Source organism: Macaca nemestrina, chromosome 12 (assembly GCF_043159975.1).
Source record: "Macaca nemestrina isolate mMacNem1 chromosome 12, mMacNem.hap1, whole genome shotgun sequence".
Taxonomy (NCBI): Eukaryota; Metazoa; Chordata; class Mammalia; order Primates; family Cercopithecidae; genus Macaca; species Macaca nemestrina.
In genome coordinates this window covers 71029233-71044903 of record NC_092136.1, presented here as the reverse complement: position 1 = coordinate 71044903, position 15671 = coordinate 71029233, and the positions used below count along the sequence as shown (strand labels likewise).

At 42.7% G+C, this 15671-nt stretch overlaps 1 protein-coding gene across 2 annotated transcripts in view; it reads right to left on the bottom strand.

Annotated features, from left to right (window-relative positions):
• Positions 1 to 15671, bottom strand: part of LOC105468688 (ring finger protein 121) — a 67611-nt gene that overhangs the window by 11683 nt on the left and 40257 nt on the right. For both annotated transcript variants that reach the window (XM_011718892.2, XM_011718893.2), the window contains one exon: positions 1988 to 2142. In XM_011718892.2, the coding sequence (XP_011717194.1) occupies positions 1988 to 2142 (155 nt within the window). The remainder of the gene's footprint in view (positions 1 to 1987; positions 2143 to 15671) is intronic.

Here is a 15671-nt window from a genome sequence, read left to right as displayed (position 1 = left end):
GGCAGGCACCTGTAGTCCCAGCTACTCGGGAGGCTGAGGCAGGAGAATGGCGTAAACCCGGGAGGCGGAGCTTGCAGTGAGCTGAGATCTGGCCACTGCACTCCAGCCTGGACAACAGAGCCAGACTCCATCTCAAAAAAAAAAAAAAAAAAAATTAGCTGGGTGTGGTGGCACACAAACTGTAATCCCAGCTACTTGGGAGGCTGAGCCAGGAGAATTGCCTGAGCCCGGGAGGCAGAGGTTGCAGTGAACTGCACTCCAGCCTGGGCGACAGAGTGAGACACTGTCTCTAAATAAATAAATAAATAGCAAGGAGTTACTGGCTGGGCACAGTGGCTCACAACTGTAATCCCAGCACTTTGGGAGGTCAAGGCGGGCAGATCATGAGGTCAGGAGATAAAGACATCCTGGCTAACATGACGAAACCCCGTCTCTACTAAAAAACTACAAAAAATTAGCCAGGCATGGTGGTGGGCGCCTGTAGTCCCAGCAACTCAGGAGGCTGAGGCAGGAGAATGGTGTGAACCCGGGAGGCAGAGCTTGCAGTGAGCTGAGATCACACCACTGCACTCCAGCCTGGGCGACAGAGCGAGACTCCGTCTCAAAAAAAAAAAAAAAAAAAAAGCTAGTAGTTACTATTATAAAAATCCTCCATATTAGAGACATATTTTCAATCATTTTAGCCAAAAGTTGGCACTGTTTGTGGTGTTCATGGTGACTCTTACATTGTTCTATTGCATTTTTTCTTCATATCACCTTATCTCCCTATGGGAGGTAGCAATTACTGTCCCATTTTTAGGGATGAATAATTCAAGGCTCAGAAAGGTAAGGTCATACAGTTGAACAAGTGGCAGGGCTAGAGGTCCCAATTCACATTCATCCAGCTCCACATCCTGTATCTTCCACAATGGCCCTTAAATTACCAAAGCCAGAGAGAAACTTCTGGATCACCTATTTCACCTTATACAATGAAACTCCAGAAGGCCAGAGAAAGGCTTGCAGGAAAGTAGAACATAAGAATAGGAAGAAGAGCAGTCTACCATTGAAAGACTTTGGATCAGGTGGTCACAACTTTGAGGCTGGCCAGTCAAGCTCTCTTGGACCTACACAAACCTCTGTCATAGCACTTACCAACTTCACTGCAACAGGAGCTTTCTCATCCATCTCCTCCATTAAACAGAGTACTCCTTGAGACAGGGACCATGTCTTATCCAGCTCTGTATCCCCAGCGCTCAGCATAGGGCCTGGCACATAGTAGGTGCTTATTTGAATGAATGAGAAAATCTCTTTTTCTGTTGAGTACAGATATTAAATTACCTCACAAGCTGGTTGGGAGGATCAAATGAGAAACGAATTTGAATAAAATAAAAAGAATTATACAGGCAGTGGCTGCTTTGTGACTCAAGAAGGAGGTATTGTTTATTGGAAAATTATAAATTTGCTAAGATTCATTCGTTCAACAAAAATTCACAGAGTAGGCTACTATGTGCCAGGCCCCATGGCAGGGCTTGAATATACAGTGACAAACAATGGATGTGGTTCCTGATCTCAGAGGTGAGAGTTAGTGAGGGAGACAGATACTCAAAACAGTATTTAGTTATAAATTGTGGTAAGTTATATGAAGGAACACTACTGTGCAATATGAGAGAATATACTGGAAAATCTAATTCAGAGATCAGAGAAGGGTTCACAGAAGAAAACATTTAAAATGAGACCACAATGATCACCATGATTTGCTTATTTTTGTTTGCCTTTAATATAAAAAGACCTTGAAACCATAAAGTAAGCTATACAGAAATATCTGGGGTTTTTAATCGATGAATAGGGGAGGGGGTCTCCCAATCAGCTCGTTTTAGAGGGGACCCATGCCAAGTAGTTTTGGGAGACAAAACCAGGAATTTTTTCAGTCTAAACCTATGTTCCTCCCATGCATTCCAACCCATCAGCTTCGGAAAACCTGGGCTCTTCCCACTATTTAAACTCTCACCTTGGGGTTGTCTGTACTAGAGGTTTTCGGGTGGCTCGGAAGGTGACAAAGGCTGTGACAGCAGAGAACAAGATCCAGATTACTAGGAACCTCCACCAGTGCAGCTTCACTGTGAAATAGAGGGGAACAACCCACATCTGAAAGAGGGTCACCATCTGAAACACAAACACAAGCACTTCAGCTCTAGCCAGATCCCTCTGCAGCTCTGTCCACAGTCCCAAATGCAGCTTGTTTTCTATTTTAGCTTGATCCTCTCCTGTACTTCCAGCTTTGGATAAAGGTAACTCCACTAGTGATACAAGTCAGAAACTTAGGACCATATTTGACTCCTCCTCCCTTTCATCCCTCACTCAACTATCTCTTGGATATATTCTTTCCTTTCCATTTGAGCTCTTGCTACCACTTGGCTGGCTGACTGCAATGAGCTCTTTGTTAATCTCCCTGCATTCAGTGTCTATCCTTTTGAGGAGTGAAGAATGGTACCCCGAACACAAAATCTTGACCATGTCATTTCTCTGCTTGAACAGTCCCCCTGCATAAAGGATAGGATCCAACATTCCTTTTATTTATTTTGAGATGGAGTCTTGCTCAGGTTGCCCAGGTTGGAGTGTAATGGCTTGATCTCGGCTCACTGTAGCCTCTGCCTCTCAGGTTTAAGCGATTCTCCTGCCTCAGCCTCCCAAGTAGCTGGGATTACAGGCACATGCCACTATGCCTGGCTAATTTTTGTATTTTTTGTAGAGAGGATCCAACATTCTTAGCCAGGCTGTCAAATCCCCCATAATATGGCCCCAACCTACTATTTCAAGGGCCATCTGCCACTCCCCAGGCCTTTAAGCCAGGTTGTCCCCATCAGGTTGTCCTTCCCACCTGCCTTTCTGCCTGACAATATCACATCCAAGACACACAAGGCCTTCAGTCTCCTTTCCAGGCAGAAAGTGCTTTCCAGTGCTCCAAACGCATTTTGTTTTCTAACATCATTATAGTGCTTATCTAGAGTATGAGGCTGGGCTTGAATTCATTCTCTACCTGTATGTAAGCTCCTTGTGGGCAGTGACTAGGCCGTATTCCCATTTCCTCTACACTAGAACACTGTTGGCACACGATATGTCCTCAATAAATTCCAATAAATAAAAGGAAAGTAAAACGAGAGTAGGATTCCCTCGGAGAGAGGTACATTTCTATTTTAAAGAGTGCCTGTTTTACTCTCCCTCCTTCAGAGCCTTCCCTCAGACTTGTTAGCTGAAGTTTTTTAAAGGCAAAAAATAATTCTAACTCAAAGTTTGAAGTCATTGCCAGTCTTCTCTCCAATGCCTCCTAACTCCCTTCCCAACCACCCTTCTGTCACTAGATGTCACCCTTCTCCAGTGAGTAGCAGGTATAAAAAAAGATAGCACATAATACGTAATGGAGGTTTTCTTCCTGATGCCATCAACGAAATGAAAGAATATTTTTTTAAAAACAACAACAAAAAAGAGAGATACAGAGAGGAAAAGAGTGGCTAGTTTCCTGGCGTTCTATAGTAAACTAAGAAAGTATTTACTTGGCCAGGCATAGTGGCTCACACTTGTAATCCCAGCACTTTGGGAGGCTGAGGTGGGCGGATCACGAGGTCAGGAGATTGAGACCACCCTGGCTAACACGGTGAAACCTCGTCTCTAATAAAAATACAAAAAAAAAAAAAAAAAAAAATTAGCTGGGCGTGGTGGCAGGGGCCTGTAGTCCCAGCTACTCACTCGGGAGGCTGAGGCAGGAGAATGGTGTGAACCCAGGAGGCGGAGCTTGCAGTGAGCCGAGATCGCGCCACTGCACTGCAGCCAAGGTGACAGAGCAAGACTCTGTCTCAAAAAAAAAAAAAAGATTAGGGATTTCTAGACCAGTGCTATCCAAACGAAATATCATGCAAGTCACAAACACAGTTTAAAATCTTCTAGTTACATTTTTTAAAAGGTAAGAAGAAACAGGTTTTCATTTCAATAATATATTCTATTTATCCCAATATATACAAAATATCTCAATATGTATTCAAGATTAAAATTATTTATGAAATGGCTTACTTTTTTTGGTACTAAGGCTTTGAAATCAAATATGTATTTTACATTTACAACAGACTAGCTACATTTCAAGTGGTCAGCAGGCACATGGGACTGATGGCTGCCATAATAGGTAGTGCAGCTTAGAGCTTCGTTTTAGTGTTTGTCTGTAGCTACCATTCTCTTACAGACTTCTCTGTGACCAAAAAAAAGCCTCAGATGGTCAGGCATGGTGGCTCACGCCTGTAATCCCAACACTTTGGGAGACCAAGGCAGGTGGATCACCTTAGGTCAGCAGTTTAAGACCAGCCTGGCCAACATGGTGAAACCCCGTCTCTATTAAAAATACAAAAATTAGCCAGGCCTAGTGGCAGGCACCTGTAATTCCAGCTACTTGGGAGGCTGAGGCAGGAGAATCGCTTGAAACTGGGAGGTGGAGATTGCAGCAAGCTGAGATTGCACCATCACACTCCAGCCCAGGTGACAGAGTGTGAGACTCCATCTTAAAAAACAAAACACACACACACACACAAAAGCATCATTTTATAGGAAAAAAGAAACAGAACAGGACAGAGAAAATGGTAAGCAGAACCACTTTGCTTTAGAGGTTCCCATTCTGTGTACCTGAGGGTACTGGCTGCTGGTCCATGAGCCATGAAGCCTCAATAACAATTCACTGCACAGGAACCCACAACTGACTCTCTGAATGAAGCATTCTAAAACAGTCTGACCTTACATAAAAAGTGTGGAAGCACCAGGATGTACTAACAAACGGCTACCCAAATAATGCCCCAGGTGCCATTTTCTGCGAGACACTAGGAGCACCAAGAAAAGACATCACAACAAACAACTGCAGATTATTTAAACTAGGGGAAAAGGCAACCCAACTTATGAAACTAAAAGGGTGGCATATGGCAAGAAGGGGTGGAGGGTTTTTGGTCTTCACGCTATTTGCTTTAACAGGCTCATGGGACTGTTTACAAAACAGTAGGCCCAGAGAAGAATTAAATCACATAGTCTGGTCACATTTGCTCTCTCTGAGAAAAAAACAGAAATTCCTGTTCTCCTGCCAGTTTTTCAAAAACTTGGCTGTTGCATTAAAACAACCAGCCTGCTCTAAGATGCTCTTTCCCACTCCCCACCAATCACCAATAGTATGTTCTGAAGAGGAATGTGAATCAAGGTAAGTTTCTCTACATGAGCTGCAGCTCTGCACATTTTGGGTGAGGACAGAAGCAGAGATCCTGGATTCTATTCTGAGTTGGACAAAGACACAATTAGGATTAAGCCTGGGCATCAGGAAAGAAAAATTTTGTTTGTTTTGTAGTTTTCGGGCTTGAAATTTTAGGATGAAAAAATTACATCTAGAGATATACATCAAGTGGCCGGGCGCAGTGGCTCAAGCCTGTAATCCCAGCACTTTGGGAGGTCGAGACGGGTGGATCACGAGGTCAGGAGATCGAGACCATCCTGGCTAACACGGCGAAACCCCGTCTCTACTAAGAAATACAAAAAAAAAGGCCGGGCGCGGTGGCTCAAGCCTGTAATCCCAGCACTTTGGGAGGCCGAGACGGGCGGATCACGAGGTCAGGAGTTCGAGACCATCCTGGCTAACACGGTGAAACCCCGTCTCTACTAAAAAATACGAAAAACTAGCCGGGTGAGGTGGCGGGCGCCTGTAGTCCCGGCTACTCGGGAGGCTGAGGCAGGAGAATGGCGTAAAAACCCGGGAGGCGGAGCTTGCAGTGAGCTGAGATCTGGCCACTGCACTCCAGCCTGGGCGACACAGCGAGACTCCGTCTCAAAAAAAAAAAAAAAGAGATATACATCAAGTATGTAAAGCTACATCAAGTCACACCAAGAGAAAGAGAGAGAGAGAGAGACTGTGTGTGAGAGAGAAGAGATAGAGAAGAAGAGGCAAGAGAGAAAGGGAAAAAAGGGGAGAGAGAAAGGAATTTAGACATAGGATTAGGCTTTTTGAAACCAGATGGTGGAGTAGAAGCCCAGGAGACCGGGGTTCTAGTACTGTTCTGCCTCCAACTCACTGGGTCACCCTAAGGAGGTCCTTCCTCCTTCCTTGGAGGAAGGGATTGGCTTGATTTTTCAAACCCCTTCAAGTTCTAACAGGCTAAGTTTCTATCAACTAGTTCTGTATCCCAGACTTCCTAGGAGAGTAGAGATAGTGTTCACCCACTTACTCATTCAACCCATTAAGTATTAATTTTGCATTTAATGGGAAAAGGAGTACAGAAATAAACATGACCTCTAGTCCTCTAGGAGCTACCAGGTTAGCTGCAGGAAAAAGATCTAAATCAAACTCTAATTTTAATGATTCTGTTAGCCTTCAGACCATTTCCAGAAGTCCAAATAGAAATGATTAAAGAATGAACAAAATGAAATGATACATTGAAATGATCAGAAATTTTAGAATTAAAACTATCTAAATATGAATCCCAATACAGCTAATTACTGTGTTAACTAGGCAGATCGCTTCACTCTGATAAGCTTTGGTTCTCTAAACTACGGTAAAATGGGGTTAACGTTATCTATTCTCATAAGGTTGTATGGGTTAAATGAGTTAAGGCATGGAAACACTTAGAACAGTTCCTAATAATGTCAGCATTCATTATGAGTAGTGTAGTAAATATAAGCATTTTATATAATAGTTTTTATATTTAAATGGAAGTAATATATATAAAACAAGTGTGGTGCGTAATTCATAATAAGCGCTCAGTAAATGAGAGCTCTTATTACGGCTTTGCATGATTAAAAATGCATAAAGTCACACATACAAAGGAGCAAAGACCAGAATGAGGAAACTGAAATAACTGACATATGAAAAGTGATGAGGTTATAAGCAATTTCTTATTAATGTTTAATTGTCCTTTCGAGGAAAATAAATTATCAGAAAACACAAACCAAGAATTTGAGGCCATTTTCAGGTCCCCAGGCCGTCTCCATTAGGGAGTGAAAGCCAGCTTATGCTTGGGGCCTAGAAAGCAGCTGCTGGTGGAAGGGCAAGTTCCTGGGGAGGGGCAAGGCAGAGGAGCTGAGTGAACAGAACATTCTACCATGCGATAAAAGGGGAAGTTACCTGGTTTCTTTGTTTGGTTTAAAATTTCTACTGTAAGCTGGGCATGGTGGCTCACTCCTGTAATTCCAGCACTTTGTGGGGCTGAGGCAGATGGATCGCTTGAGCCCAGGAGCTCGAGACCAGCCTGGGCAACATGGCGCAACCCTGCCTCTTAAAAAAAAAATAAATAAATAAATAAATAAAAATAATTTTTTTTTTCAGTTTCTACTTTAGTATTTATCGGCATTTTGCTTGGTAAATAAGTTTAAACTTCATTAAGGAAGGCATATAAATGGCAATAAACAGCTAAAAGTTATGCAGAACAATTGCAGGGCCTCCGGTGCCATCTCATGGCAACACTTATGGAGACACACTTGGTTCACTAATTTGCTCAAACACTTGTGCCTGATGCTATGGAAAGCATGAAAGCCTTGGCCCTCCAGGACTTGGCTGATGGGATATAAACACATGAATTAGGTGGCCAGTACAAAGCATCAAGTACTGACATGTGAATTCAGAGGAAAGATGAGGCAGGAGCTGTCAGGAAAACATCCTGGAAGAGGCAGAGTTTTGAATGATTCTAAAGGAGGCTTGGGTCTGGCCAGGTGGAAGGAGTAACACAAAAGTCATTCATCCTTCTTTCCCTGAATGTGCAAATACAAAGCTGAAGACTAGCCTGAAACTAACTCATTGATTTACTGAGGGACAAGAATAGCAATATCCTGCTTATTCCTCCACAAGGCTAAAATAGTTGAGATGACGATGTCAGATGCTAACAGTAAGAGCTATTTCACATTTAAATGGATTGCCTCTTAACTGAGATCTGGAACCATGAGTAGAAGGTGTGTTGGTAGAGATGGAATCAACACTACCTGACAATTATTTCTAATAAGAAAACCTGCAGATCCCTTTCATCTCAGAGAAATCAGAATTCATGAAAACAGATCATATCTTTCCCTGTGCATCAGGTGCCTTTCCAGTCTGCAGATGCTTGGCACTTTTGACTTTCAGGATTCTCATCTTACCACCTCTACGTCTCCTCATGTTGTAAGCTAGAGATCACCCTCCCACCCTATCTGGCTGAAAAGCAATATTGTGGATGAAATGAAACTATAAGCCCAAGTAGTAGAATAAAGGTAGAGACCCACAGCTAATAGAACAATCAGCTTGAAAATATGCTGACAAATAGACTGCAGTCAACTGGAGGTAGGATTCTGGGACATGCTCCATGGCTCTGCTCAATATTTTCATAAATGCTTTGGAAGAAAACACAACCTCCAAACTGTGGACAGCACAAAGCTTGTGGGGAGAGAAAGGGAGGCAGAGAACATGGAAAATAGAAGAAATAAGATCAAAATGAATAAAGTTTATATTTAGGGTTCTTTTAGCCCTAACATTCCATGAGCTAATAAGCTGAAATGAAGACTCAAAACCACAAGATGAAACCTAACTACCAAAGTATAGGACGGGGAAGGAATGGCTTAATAGTAGCTCACATGAAACAGGCTTAGGGGTTTCAGTTAACCACAAATTGCCAGGGAATATATGCCAACAGGGCTGCTGCCAACATAGCCAAGACAACCCTGCTTAACTAAGAAAATACTCAGAATGGGCCAGGTGCCGTGGCTCATGCCTGTAATTCCAGCACTTTGGGAGGCCAAGGCGGGCAGATCACGAGGTCAAGAGATCGAGATCATCCTGGCCAATCAACATGATGAAACCCTGTCTCTACTAAAAATACAAAAATTAGCTGGGCGTGGTGGTACACGCCTGTAGTTCTAGCTACTTGGGGGGCTCAGGCAGGAGAATTGTTTGAACTCGGGAGGCAGAGGTTGCGGTGAGCCGAGACCGTGCCACTGCACTCCAGCCTGGGCAACAGAGTGAGACTTCATCTCAAAAAAAAAAAAAAAAAAAAAAAAAAAAAAGAATATACCCAGAATGGAGGAGGCAGCAGGTCTACTGTTCTCTGCTCTGTTAAAGTATCCCTGGGACCCTGGGATCAGGGCTTGGGGCCACACCATACAAAGAACACTAACAAATAAGCATGGTCATAAGACAGCAGGCCGTAAGAGAGCAGCTAGGATTGTAATAAAGGGTCTGGAAACCAAATCACATAAGGAACAGCTGAAGACACCAGGATATTAAGCCTGGAGAAGACTACAGGAAGGCTTCAGATAAATGATAGCTGAAGAGTCATCCAGAGGCCCAATAAACAGACATATTCAGTGTAGTTTCTATGACCTGGTGAGACACTACACGTTACTGGACACTCTACAAGGCAGAACACGGTTGGAGTTGTTTCCCTCCTATCGCACCTACACATAGTCATCCTTAACACACAAGTAAGGCCATTCCAATACGAATATATTTGCTAGACAGCTCTTTCCTGATGCTGACCTGAAAAATCTGCCTTTGTGTCACTTCTGTCTCTGGGTCCAACTCATCTTTCAGAGGAGCACAAAGTAAATTTACTCCATGTTTCTTTTGAGAACTCATTCTAATACCTAGAACTATGTCTTCTTTCCCATCTCTTCCACTTCAAGCAAATGAGTCAGTCAAGCAGTCACTTAATAAACATTTACTGAGCACTTACTGGACGCCATGCTAATGACTGGGGAATTCAGAGATGAAAACCAAAATCTCCTGAAGAATACAAGTCTACTGAGGAGAAACATATAACCACAATTAAGTGCTTTAATGGAGTAAGGGCTGGTGACCAAGAAAGTATAGAGAGGCACTCCACTCAAAGTGGAGAAACCTCCCAAGGAAGGCTGCCTGAAAGAAGAATCCTTTGATCTCCGTCCTGATGGCCAAACAGGTCCAGATAGAAAAAGGCATCATGATGAGTGTTCCAGGATGAGGGGGCATGGTATACTTGAGAAAAGACAGCTAGTATTTGAGGAAGGGCTGAGAAATGAGCCTAAAGAGGTAGATGAGACTCAAAGGAGGCCGATAAAAATACCACAGCTACAAGTTTTCATTATATTCTGAAGATAGTAGTTTTTATTTCTCATAGAAAGTGAATTACAGCCCCTTACCATCTTAGTCAGAATTCTCTAATTCCACATTCTAGTAATCCTCTTAATATCTTGGTCTAAGAAAAATCTACAGTACTTTAAAGATTTCCAGGTAGGAGATTTTGCCACTCACCGGTTCCAGGAGGGAAAGCAGTTCAGGAGGTAGAGATCTAAAGATATACTGTATTTGGTAGCAGACAGAGATGATGAAAGCTTCTCCCTAGAGAACTTCAAAAATAGGATGGATACTTTTCCAGGCATAAACTTATCCCTTCCCCTAACATCCCTGAGGGAGCTAAAGAGTAATGTTAGACTCTGACTAGATGATGAAAACTGAGCTATGCAGAAGCCAAAAGGCAAGTCTGGTTTGGGCTAGGTTTCCAATCCAGATCTTCTGTCTCTTAAGCTGCCTACCAATCATCATTCACTGAGTTTGTGGAGAAATCTGGAGAGGCTAGGTAGGCAAGATGATGAAGAGACTTAAGAGGAGGTTGAGAAAGTACCTGAGATCCAAGGAAAGGACTTAGGCAACAGGCGTTAAATAAGGAAACTCAAGAGGGTTAAAAACTTCTGACTATGGCAGAAATTGATAAAAATTTCCTGAAGCCTTTAAGAGGAACCTACAGAAAGAGCACTTAACCAAGAATCGCATTTTGGTTTTAGGTCCAACTCTCCAATTTAATGGTCATGTGTTCCCAGCAATCACTTCAGGATTCTGTACCTTGGTTTATTAATCTGAAAACTGGAGATAAATACCTACCCTGACTACCTTGCAGAGCTGTTATGAGGTTCCGAGAGAGAGCAAATGAGAAGAATGCAAGTCTGCTGAGGAGAAAGAACCAACCACAATTCAGTATAAGTGCTATAACAGAGTAGGTGGAGTATTTTTTAAATCATCAACAAATCTGAACTATAAGCAATCTAAAGTATTAGTATTGCTAGAATTGAAAAGAACAGTATCTAAAATTTAGATACAGTATGATCTCTTACTCCAAACAACACGGCTTTTTTTTAATATATTTTTACAAATTTTTTGTTTTAAATTTTACATTTGTTCTTCTTTTAACCTTATTTATTTGGCCTCTTCTTTGTAAGTAGGGCTTTTGTTTTTTGGGTTTTTTTTTTTTTTTTTGGTTTGCTTTTTGTTTTCTGAGACGGAGTTTCACTCTTGTCGCCCAGGGTGGAGTGCAGTGACATGAACTTGGCTCACTGCAACCTCTGCCACCCGGGTTCAGGCAATTCTCCTGCCTCAGCCTCCCCAGTAGCTGGGATTACAGGCACCTGCCACCACGCCTGGCTAATTTTTGTATTATTAGTAGAGACAGGGTTTTACCATGTTGGCCAGGCTGGTCTCAAACTCCTGACCTGAGGTGATCTGCCTGCCTCAGCCTCCCAAAGTGCTAGGATTACAGGCGTAAGCCACTGAGCCCATACTGTTTTTTGTTTTTGAGACAGGGTCTCACTCTGTTGCCCAGGACGGAGTGCAGTGGCACAATCACAGTCCACTGTGACAATCACAGCCTCAACCTCCCAGGCTCAAGTGATCCTCCCATCTCAGCCTCCAAAGTAGCTAGGACTACAGGCCTACGCTACCACACCCAGCTAATTTTTTTTTTAAAGATTGGGTCTTACTACATTGCCCAAGCTGGTCTCAAACTCCTGGGATCAACCTATCCTTCCACTCCAGTCTCCCAAAATGCTGGAATTACAGGCATGAGCTACTATGCCCAGCCTACATTTCTTTTTTGAGACCCAGTTTCGCTCTTGTTGCCCAGGCTGGCATGCAAAGGCGCAGTCTCGGCTCACCGCAACTTCCGCCTTCTGGGTTCAAGTGATTCTCCTGCCTCAGCCTCCTGAGTAGCTGGGATTACAGGCATGCACCACCACACCTGGCTAATATTGTTTTTTTTTTTTTTTTTTTTTTTTTTTTGAGACGGAGTCTCGCTCTGTCGCCCAGGCTGGAGTGCAGTGGCCGGATCTCAGCTCACTGCAAGCTCCGCCTCCCGGGTTCACGCCATTCTCCTGCCTCAGTCTCCCGAGTAGCTGGGACTACAGGCGCCCGCCACCTCGCCCGGCTAGTTTTTTGTATTTTTTAGTAGAGATGGGGTTTCACCGTGTTAGCCAGGATGGTCTCAATCTCCTGACCTCGTGATCCGCCCGTCTTGGCCTCCCAAAGTGCTGGGATTACAGGCTTGAGCCACCGCGCCCGGCCTAATATTGTATTTTTAGTAGAGACAAGGTTTCTCCATGTTGGTCAGGCTGGTCTCCAACTCCCGACCTCACTTGATCTGCCCACTCGGCCTCCCAAAGTGCTGGGATTATAGGCATGAGCCACCGCACCCAGCCGCCCAGCCTACATTTCTCTTAATGTGAAGGTTGGACTTGAGCTTCTAAGTTATGGACAGAACTTAATACTTCTCAGTGGACTGGAATACCTGCTCATCATCAGTCTCATAGCTGGCAATATCCATGTTGCTCTAGGTTCTAGAGCCTATGACAGTGTTTCTCATCAGGGGTGATTTTGTTTCCCAGGGGACATTTGGCAATGTCTGGAGACATCTGGTTGTTACAAGTGGACAAGGGTGTCAGTAGCATCTAGTGAATAGAGGGTAGGGATGCTATTAAACATTCTATAATATACAGGACAGCCCCCGAGAAAACAAAGAGTTATCTGGCCCAAAATGCCAATAGTTCCTCTGTTGAGAAACCTTGGTCTAGGAGAACAGAGCTAGTGTTTTTCCATTCAGTGGTCATGGATGCCCACTAAAAGGATGCACCACCAACCTGCACTAGTGAAGAACAAAAAGTTTCATTCAGTTTGAAAGAAACAGAGCCTTATCAATTAATTCCATCATTTCTTGGCATGCCATAAGAGGCATTTTTTTTTGAAAGCTCTAATGGCTAATTTCAAACAGTTCATGTTTCTACTACTCAACAACAATCCCAGTGCCTCTCCTTTACACAACATTCTCTGGGGAGTCTTCCTGATTCTTTCATTACTATTCCTCACCCCACAGACATTCTAATGTGCTTCACATGTATATTTTTATTTGTACCTGTTTATACAAACTGTTTATTGCTTTCTCTGCTTATATTTTTATTAATTGGCATTGTGTTATACATCTTTCTGTTTCTTACTTTTTCCTCTCAGTACTATGCTTTTAAGGTCCTCCCAAGTTCCTATAGGTACTTAATGTATTGCTTTTAACTGTAAAACAATTTCATGATATGCATCCGTCACATTTTACCTATTTACTCCCTCAGAGACAGATATCCAGATTGCCTCCAACTCCCCAATGTTCAGCCATAATTAACACTTCAGTGAACACCCTCTTCCATGTCCCCTTAGGATGTGTCACAGGGTGTGTACATTCACTCTGACTCAGCAATGCCATGCTGCTATCCACAATGCCTGTACCAGTCTTCATACCCACAAAAAAGTACAAAAAAGCTCCTATAGCCTCTGATCCTTGCCAACACTTGGCACTATTCAGCTTTCTAGTTTTTGCCAACCTAAAAATAGATGAAAAGCGATATCTCATATTTTTATGTGCATTTCTCTAATTACTAATGACTCTGAGCATCTCTTTTCATGCTTGATGGCCTTTTGGGTTTCCTCTCCTGTAAATATGTTCATATCCCTGGCCTGTTTTTCTGTTGGAGTTGCTGTCTTTTGTTGATTTGTAGGAGTTTCTCTGGATAGATATTAATCTACTGTCAGTTTTAATCATTATTCATCTCTTCTCCATTCAGTTATCAGTTAACTCTGCCTATCATATCTTTAACAGAACAGAAATCCTTAATTTATAAAATCAAATTTATCAAATCTTTCTTACTTGCTTACATTTTTATTTTAAAAAATTTATTTATTTATTTATTTTGAGACAGGGTTTCATCTGTTACCCACACTGTAGTGAACTGCCATGATCTCAGTTCACTGCAACCTCAAACTCTTGGGCTCAAGTGATCCTTCCACCTCAGCCTCCTGAGTAGCTGGGACTACAGGCATGTACCACCACACCTGGCTACGTTTTGTATTTTTTGTAGAGATAGGGTTTGGCCATGTTGCCCAAGCTGGTCTTGAACCTCTGGGCTCAAGTGATCTGCCCACCTCAGCCTCACAAAGTGCTAGGATTACAGGCATGAGTTACCACACCCAGTCTGCTTACATTTAAAAATTAGTTTCATAACTTTACCTTTCATAATTAGGTCTTCATGTTGAGTCCCCTTTGTATTCAGTATTATGTACAAACCTAGTTTTAATTTTTCTCCTTGTGGTGAGCCAGTTTTCTCAACTAATCTACTTAACAATGAATACCTTCTTACTGATTGGTGGTTACATCTTTATTGTAAATTAAATTCCCATCTATCTCTCTGAGATCTGCATTCTGTCCCACTGGTCTGTCTGTCTATTCTTATAGCGTATCTTTTTTTTTTTTTTTTTTTTTTTTTTGAGACGGAGTCTCGCTGTGTCGCCCAGGCTGGAGTGCAGTGGCCGGATCTCAGCTCACTGCAAGCTCTGCCTCCCGGGTTTTTACGCCATTCTCCTGCCTCAGCCTCCCGAGTAGCCGGGACTACAGGCGCCTGCCACCTCGCCCGGCTAGTTTTTTGTATTTTTTAGTAGAGACGGGGTTTCACCGTGTTAGCCAGGATGGTCTCGAACTCCTGACCTCGTGATCCGCCCGTCTCGGCCTCCCAAAGTGCTGGGATTACAGGCTTGAGCCACCGCGCCCGGCCTATAGCGTATCTCAAGGTAAGGTAAGTCCCTGTCTTGGTAGTTGCTTTCTTTCTTGCTTTATTTTTGAACTTTAGGTAGAGAAAAAAATAAATTATTCAAATTATTTGGTTAATAAACATTCTCATCATTAGACCATGCATGGACCACTTTAATTTTTTAAAGTTATTATTATTTTGTCTTTTTTTAAATGACAGAGTCTCACTCTGTCACCCACACTGGAGTACAGTGACGTGATCATAGTTTACTAAAGCCTTAAACTCCTGGGCTCAAGCAATCTTCCCGCCTCAGCCTCCCAAATAGTTGGCATTACAGGTGCACACCACCACACTCAGCTAAGTTTTTAATTTTTAGAAGAAACAGGGTCTCCCTGCATTGCCCAGGCTGGTCTGGAACTCCTGGGATCAAGTGATCCTTCTACCTTAGTCTCCCAAAGTGCTGGGATTAGAGGTGTAAGCCACTGTGTCAACCAAAACTACTTTTGTGGTTTCAAAAACCAAAAAATTTTCCATTTTATCCATCTTTGAGTATACAGTTCAATAGTGGTATGTATTACTGTCTGTTACTATTCTGTAACAGATCTCCAGAACTTTTTTGTCTTGCAAAATGGAAACTCTATAGCCCCTAATTCCCCCCACCCCCTAGCCATCATTCTACTTTGTTTCTATGAATTTGACTACTTTAGATATCTCATATAAGTGGAATCATATTGGTCTCTTTGTGACTGGCTTATTTCACTTAGTATGTCTTCAAGGTTCATCCATCCTGTACCACATGACATAATTTCTTTACTTTTTACATGAATTATTTAATAACATGATAAATA